This window comes from Danio aesculapii, chromosome 3, assembly GCF_903798145.1.
Source record: "Danio aesculapii chromosome 3, fDanAes4.1, whole genome shotgun sequence".
NCBI lineage: Eukaryota > Metazoa > Chordata > Actinopteri > Cypriniformes > Danionidae > Danio > Danio aesculapii.
The window spans coordinates 15524493-15532965 of record NC_079437.1 but is presented as its reverse complement, the minus strand read 5'-3'; the positions used below and the strand labels follow the sequence as shown (position 1 = coordinate 15532965).

Sequence of the window (8473 nt, the reverse complement as noted above, 5' to 3'; positions counted from 1 at the left end):
AGTGTGCCACTGATTTGAACTACAACTCCCATCATGCACCTCACACACCTGTTCCGGATCACTGTATGATTGCACACACAGCTGGAAGCTCATCAAAGACTGATTACAAAGACTACGAATATTCTGCTCACATTCCCACACACCTTGCTGAGTCCTAGTTTAGTGTTTCTTGACCCTTGACTTGTTTCCTAGTCTATGTTGTTGCCACCTGTACTGACCTTGTTGCCTGTGACCTTGACTACGCATTTGGAGTATCCCCATTGTACCATTTGTTCCTGTTCTGACCATTTGCCAGCCTGACTACTGTTTTAAATAAACTGCACTTGGATCCTCATCTCCATTGTCAGCATCTCCTCGTTACAGAAATACACTTAAGTATTTTTTTTTATTATACCTGTTAAAATAAAAGGTCAATTTCGTAATAATACCTTATATTGCGATAAAAGCTTCAGCAATTAATAGCAAGCAAAAAATTTAAACTGTTATAGCATAGACCATGTAACATCCAAAATATATCAGATTGTGTTGTGTAAGAACACTAAAACCTTCAGAAATCTGCAGATCTAATTAAAATGGCAGCAGGATTATAATTCTATATAGTTATTGAGGAGATACAGATATAAATCTCGATGTCTTCACCCTACACCCTCAAACACCTGTCAACTATCTGCCACAGCTAGCTCTCTCTCTCACACACACACATTAAGGAAAAAGTATAGGCCTTCTCTTTGTGCAGGCAGTGTACAGTTACCTTATTTCCAGTAAGCACATGTAGGCTTATAAGACATCTGTGGAAGAGTGCATCATCTAGAGAGAACCGAGGCCTATTTTAGGCATCGTATCTGTGATTAAACACATGCAGGTTTTCATCTGGAAAATTAAGTCTTGCTAAACCTCTTCATTGAAATACATTACCATTCAAAGGTTTGATGTCAGAAAAGATTTATTTGCGAATATGGGATTGAACTTTCAATTCCTCAAAGAATCCTGAAATACCTCACTTTCCAGATATTTTATTAATTATTAATTTTTAATAATTAATAATTACTTTTATTAAATTTTTAATTAAAAATTTTATTGAATATTTAGACAATTATTATTATTATTATTATTATTATTATTATTATTATTATTATTATTATTATTATTATTAATATTAATATTATTATCATTAATGATAATAATAATACTCATAATAATTATTATTATTAATAAAAATAATAATTCTGCAATTATTATGATCATAATCCTTATAATTACTATTATTATTACTACTAATAATAATATTTCTACAATTATTATTTTCATAATCCTTAATATTAATAATAATAATATTTCTACAATTATTATTATTATTATCATAATCCGTATTTTTATTATTATTTATTATTATTATTATTGTTGTTGTTATTATTCATGATAATAATAATAAATAATTCTACAATTATCATTATTAATAACAAATTAACAACTCTACAATTATAGTTATTATAATCTTTATTATTATTACCATTAATAAAAAATAATAATAATAAAAACTAATTTTATTTACATTTTAATAATGACAAAATATTACAAGAATTTCGAAAAGGTAATTATTTCTGAAGCTGCCTGGACTAATGATCTAAAAATTCAGTTTTACTACATGGGAATAATTACACATAAATAGATAAACAAACACAAAATATTTTATAATAATATTAAAACTGAGGAATTGGAAACACTATTGAACTGTTTTTACTGTATTTTCTGGATACAGTATGCAGTGTTGCTGCAAACGGTAGTCTTTTATTCAAATACCTTAAAACATCTTTCTGACCCCAAATGTCTGAATAGTATAAAATACTAATTAATAAAATACTACTAAAATTATGAATACTACTACCAACTGTTTCCTAATCATCTAACATTAAAAAGTGACCATCAAATGATGTCTCTACATTAGATTTTGTTCAATAAAACGCTGACAAATACCCCAACTGCTGAGAGAACTGGAAAATGCTGACCCAGCATTGTTCATAGGTTGATGTGAGGTTAGTTGAAGGTTCACTTAGGAGTGGACTGACACTTTATGATAGTGAATGGGGAATTCAAGGCCGAGCCCTACAGAAGAATCCATGAGTACTCCAGTAGAGGACTGGGGATTAATTGACAGCAAATTCAAACTCAAACAGCAGCAGACACTATAACAACACCAGAGTAGTGTGATATTAAATCTAAAATGATTATTGAAGCTTTGCAAATGCACTTCTTATACTATGAAAGTGTATTTGCAAAGCTTTTATGGCAATTGAAATGTCTGACTATTACTAAAAAAAGCTTGGTCCAAGGTTACAATATAATATCAAGATATAAGTGTCAGGTTATTGGTGAGATTGAAGGTGGTAATGGCGATTGTATTGTCTAACTTCTTGAACATTCGTTAATAATGGCTCCAACAGGGAGGAAAAAGCAAAAAAATGTTGATTTATCCCATTATATGTGGTTTGCATTTTTTGTTGATGTGTCTCAGTGTTAACTGTTTTATTATTTATAATTTATTTTGATGTTCTCAGAATCTCTATACCATGACAAACAATTTAAGCATGCTAGCAGAAAAAGCTACAATCTGAACAATAATTAAAAAAACAGATATAACTGGGCACATTTTCAGTTAGAAGCTAGAAAAAGACCACCGATCAACTAGACTCAAGTCTCAAAACCAACCAGAATTATGCATAAATATTCACATTAGATCTCGCCTTTACTGTTGTTGTCTATTTGAAGGAATGTGTTGCCAACAGGGTTGCCATTTTAGTACAGGGTAGCGCTCCTTTAAAATAAATGTGGGTCCAAGGTGCAGACTGTGGCCATCCAGAGCCATAGATATATAAACATATACACATATATATATATATGATTGGGAGTTTTCCCAGTGGTCAGTATACAAATATTTTTTTTTAAATTATGAACTGCATCATTTTATATAATTTTTCTACATCGATAAATATGTGACCACACGTGCATTGCTTACAAAGAGCGTGTGTTTGTGTGCATGGAAATGTATTATCCTCCCTCCCTGTTAAGATCGATCTAATCCATGTCCTGAAACACACCCCCTCTTCCTGTTTTCACTTCTAATTCTAACGGAGGGAGCGATTCGTTTGTGAATGAATCTCCGTTATGAACCACTTGTGTAAACCATCGATATCCCTGCGTCTCAATGTGCATATCCACCTTTCTGATCTAAATGGTATATAACATTTGCAATATTCAATAATTTAGGGTGGACAGTATGCACATTGAGGCGCAGGAACTGTTATGTTATCAGGCACCCTTGTTCGTGAATTTAGCGGACAATAATACAAGTTTCTGGCACCGCGTTGTCATATTTCTGTTACATTATTTGCTGACTAGTGCAGTTGAATGACATTTGTCGAGGGAGCACTGTACAAATGTGGCGGCGGTATTGATGCATGCTCAGGATCCGTATGCGATATCTAGTGTATATATCTTTGAGAGTTATGAAGGCGCTGTAACCTATTATCTAGAGCTGGGAATGCCAACCAAAATAATCCAGGTTCAAATGTGATCCTTGAAGTTGAGCTAGCCAATTATTCAATTCAATTCATCTTTATAAAGATGTATGCACATCACAGTCAATCTGCTTTTACTGAATCTTTTGGTTTCGGTAACATACAGAGAGCGACTTGCGTTCATCCTGCCGCAAAAATCCAGAAAAAAAAACTGATGTCTGCAGAAGTCGTTTTTGGAGGAGACAAGCAGACATTATCACTGTGTTTGCACTGGGTCAGTCCCGCTTGTAGCCAAGGTAACGTTAAGTGATACACATACAGTACATACACACACACATATAAGGTTAAAGTACACTAAAGTTTGTTGTACATTTGGTGGTTTATTTCCATTACTTGGTACGTTTGCATTCATATCAGAAGTGAATGGGCACCACTGAATTTGATGGCAGGGAAAATACTGTGTAAGTCATTGGTCAACATTAACTGGAAGTGGAAGTCATTGGTGAGGTCAATCTGGATCATTAATAGTCACAATAGACATCCATAGCAATGAAAAAAAAATGCTATGGAAATCAATGATCATTAACTGGAAGTGGAAAGCAATTGTTATGATTCCATGCAAAGATGCAAATTAAACATATGTGTAAACTGGAATATCACTAAAACATCATAAAATCACCAGTTACTGAATAACCTGCACCAGATATCAAAAATAAAATTGGAATTTGCTGCTGTAGGAGAACCCACTGTGGCCCTTTTTCCTTATATAATAAATTACTCAAAACCTAAAGATAAATGCAATGAACGCAGCTACAGTATAACTGAATCTTAGAGGAGTGAGACGTTCTTTGGGAGCGCAGACACTCAAGACAGTTCTGGAGGAAATAATACTGTTGATGACAGACTTTGACTAAGGGTTTTGGACTTAGGGCTTTGACTAAGGAATGACCTAACCAACGTTCCAGATATTTTACAATGTGGTCAGTCTGCTGGTTTGTCTATTAATGCTGTCCCATCGTGCCCCAGTATCGGGGTGTAAAGTAACAAATTCCAAATACTCAAATTAAATAGTTTTTCTCCGGAATTGTAATTTACTAAGTAGGTTTAAAAACGTGTACTTTTAAACACTGGGTTTTCAGCATGGCTGGAATTAGGCATCTCTCAAATATCTTGTTTATTTTCAGAGGGCACCATAAAGTCTTTCCAACAGATTGTAGATCAATATAAAGTTCCAAAATCCAATTTTTATAAATATCTACAATTGCGACATTTTTTAAAAACCAAGTTGGACAAAGGAGAGCTGAGAACCAAAACAACAGAGATTGAATACCTTTTACTGAATCCATCTTGTTTAAAAGGATTGATAACAAGGATATATGACATTTTGTCTAACAATTGCACTTCTGCCTGGCTAAGACAAGGATGTGTGGGAGAAGGATATTGGTCAAACTATTGAAGAGAATGACTGGGAAATTGTATACCCGAAATGTACCTCTCTTGGGATCCATGAGCTTAATTTTAAATTTTTTAATAGGGTATATCTTACACCAATACATATCAAGAAAATGTTTGCCAATGCCACAGACTTGTGTTTCAAATGTAAAAAAGATAAAGGTACATTCATTCATTGTTTTTGGGACTGTGACAAAATTTTGCCATTTTGGAAGAAACTACATAAGGTAGTGGAAAATATTCTTAAGCTAAATTTTGATATGACCCCAGCTTTGTATTTATTGAATCTTAATGTGAACAATCTGTTTGAAAAAGATGCATTCCAGTTATTTATTGTCTTTGTACATTTAGCTAAAAAATGTATTTTGCTACTTTAGTCTGCATCACAGGCTCCATCTTCTAAAATGTGGATATCACAAATTGCTACATTGTTACCACTAGAAAAACTTACCTATGACAAACATAAAAAAATCGGACAGATTTTGGTCAATTTGGTCTCCCCTTTGGGATTACATAAAAGAGCTCTCTTAAATTAACACAGGATCCCTATCATTCATATACAATTTCTGTTATAACCTACACTTAAAGACTGCTCTAAAATGGTGTGATTGTTCTTTATTTTTTACCTATTTATGTTTTTTTTATATATTAATTTCTTTGTTACTTTCTATTTTCAAGACTGTACGCTCTCTGTAACACATTTATACATTTTGACGTTAATATTTTGTGAATGTGGGCATAAAATAAGAAATAAAAAAAATAAAAATGTGTACTTTTACTTACCCTAGAGTACAGTTTTAGTGCTGTATTGGTACTTTTACTCCACTACTTTCCTTCAACCTGCAGTCACTACTTTATTTTTTACTGTCTATGGGGATTAAAATCAAATCGCACACAGAAAGTAAATTTCATCATACTGAACTACCTTAAGACATGCAGCAAACTGTTTGGAAGCATTAAAAGTGTCCAGGAATATACTTTACACCAGGGGTGCCCAAACTCAGTCATGGAGGACCAATGTCCTGCAGAGTTTAGCTCCAGCTTGCACTTGCCAGAAGCTTTGTAGAAAACCTGATAAAAGCTTGATTAGTTAGTTCCGGTGTGTCTAATTGTGGATGGAGCTAAAATCTGCAGGACACCGTCCCTCCAGGATCGAGTTTGGGCACCCCTGCTTTACACACAATGACCCAGAGACTGTTTAGATTGCATGTCACTAATGAGAAGATGGCAGATGTTTACTGTATGATGACCGAAATGGCCTTAAACAATAACTAAATGCACTACAGAATGTTACGTTTACACACACATCCACAAACGCATCAACCTTACACACACATTCACAAACGTATCAACCTTTCCCCTTAGTAATACTCACTACTCTATACTCTTGAGTACTTTTAAAAGGGCTACTTTTTACTCATACTTTGAGTAATATTTACAACAGATACTTATACTCTTCTTGGACTACATTTTTGGGCAATTTATGGTACTTTTACTTGAGTACGATTTTTCAGTACTCTTTCCACCACTGCTCAGTATCAAAAGAAAGTGGATTGCCATTGCACTGCATTAAATCGGCTTTCTGCACCTGTTTAAACAAACCTTTTTAAGCGCATGCTGGAAGTTATTCTGTTAATGTGTTTCCATTGTAGTTTATGTATATCAGATCAAGTAAATATTATCCTACTCAGTTGTACGCAAAAATATATTTGCATCTTGACGTTTCATACAAGCATTATTTAATGCAATAGTGTAAAATGTGCATAAAATTAGGCGGACTGAAACAGCTATTGATGACCAATCATTCTGGAAGTGAACTCCTCTTTAAAGTCAAATGAATGGAGGCGCGATTCCAAAACTCAATATCCAGCCTGATCTTATGAGAAAACATAACATAACTCTTTTATGTATTGGTGGAAAAGTGACTTATTTGTATGACCTCCCAAACCCCACTCCTTAAACCCAACCAACATTGGGGGTATCAGTAAATTGTACACAAATGTGTGAATGAGATCCTACAAATGAATATAAATTAAACACAAAATTTAAAAATTGCTGTGAGATAGTGTTGTGATATCACTAAAAGTGCATGCACGCCTTACTCACCGGTATAATGAGAACTTTGATGTTCTTCCTCTTGAGCAGCTCCTGTTCGTTGTTCTCCAGTTTTTTGATCTGTCCCACTTGCTTCTCCAAGTCCGCCCGCACGCTCTTCACATTGACGTTCACCTTCCGCACCTTGTCCAGGAGCTTGTTGACTGTTCCGGACGTGTCCACGTGACTCTTGGCCAGCTTGGCCAGCTCAGTCTGGATGCTGCTCATGTTCTTCTCCATCACCTCCTGCTTGGCCTCCAGGCCCGTCTGCGTCTTCTGGATCTTGTCCACCACACCGATGATTTTATCTAGGAGCGCCAGCACCAACATGCCAGTAGCATCCGATTTTTCTGCGTCACCATCATCCAGCCCTGGACCCAACACCAGATCCACCTCCTTCTCCGAGTCATCATCATCCTCATCGTCTCCTCGTCTCAACTTGAACTCCTTCGAGGATGTTGCAGGTTTGGCTGCAGATGTAACCAAAGCCACCTCCTCATCGTCATCAGAGATTTCGGCGAAGATGGCACGCTCCAGTTTGAAGTCTGTGTCGGCCATGGCTTGGTTTCAAGTAGACTCCAATTAACACACACTGCTTGCTTGCTTGCTTGCAGAGGGTAGAAGTGTGCACACACACACACTCTTACACACAAACGTGGCCCGGTGTGCAAGAACGCAGGGTAAAAATAAAGCACTAAAAAAAGACCTGAATGACAGAAGACACCCGACGGCGAGAGTAGAACAGTTCCAACTTGCAGGCAACTTTGAAGTCTTCTTTGAATCAAGTACCACTACAACTAATCTACCACTACTTTCTAGGTTTGCTGGAATTCCTCAAACCTTCCCTCCCTTCCTCTTTCCCTCAAGTCTACTTCGGGACCCCGTCCAGTTGGTGGAAGTAGACTCTCTCTCTAAGGTGTGTGTGTTTGTTCACAGCTCCCTGTGAAGTCTGTCAGGTCTTCCCTTTCCCTCCTCAGTCCAGCCCCCTATCGAGATCACTTACTGTAAGGTCACACCCACACTGACCCTTTAAGGGGAGTCTCCACCCTCCCTAGAGCCTGGCAGGGGACACACAGACACCCACTCACTTAATTACGCAAGGGTATGAGTCAAACAGCCCAAATCGATTCATGAGTCATTAAAAGTGTAAACCGGAGCCTGGAAATTTACGATCAAAGACGAGTGTTAATAAAACCTCATACACTTGTAGAAATGCTGGATCATTTAAACTCAAATTGGGTAAAATGTGAACTCACCCAAATATTGGGTTAAATATGATCCTATTAGTTTAATAAAAAAAAAAATTAGCCCAGCAGTTGGGTCAGTTCCTATACCAGTCGATTGGAATGTTATCACTCGATTAAATGGGCGTTATCAGTGGTTATCAACCTAAAGGCTTAGATCACATTTGG

The 8473-nt window shown here is 35.9% G+C and overlaps 1 protein-coding gene across 1 annotated transcript in view; it reads right to left on the bottom strand.

The window, feature by feature from the left end:
- The window catches only part of cavin1a (caveolae associated protein 1a), a 46539-nt gene extending 38514 nt beyond the window's left edge, over positions 1–8025 (bottom strand). Inside the window, exon 1 of the mRNA XM_056453246.1 lies at positions 7074–8025. Coding sequence (XP_056309221.1) covers positions 7074–7619 — 546 coding nt within the window. The 5' untranslated portion in view covers positions 7620–8025. The remainder of the gene's footprint in view (positions 1–7073) is intronic.
- Between the last annotated feature and the right edge of the window lie 448 nt (positions 8026–8473).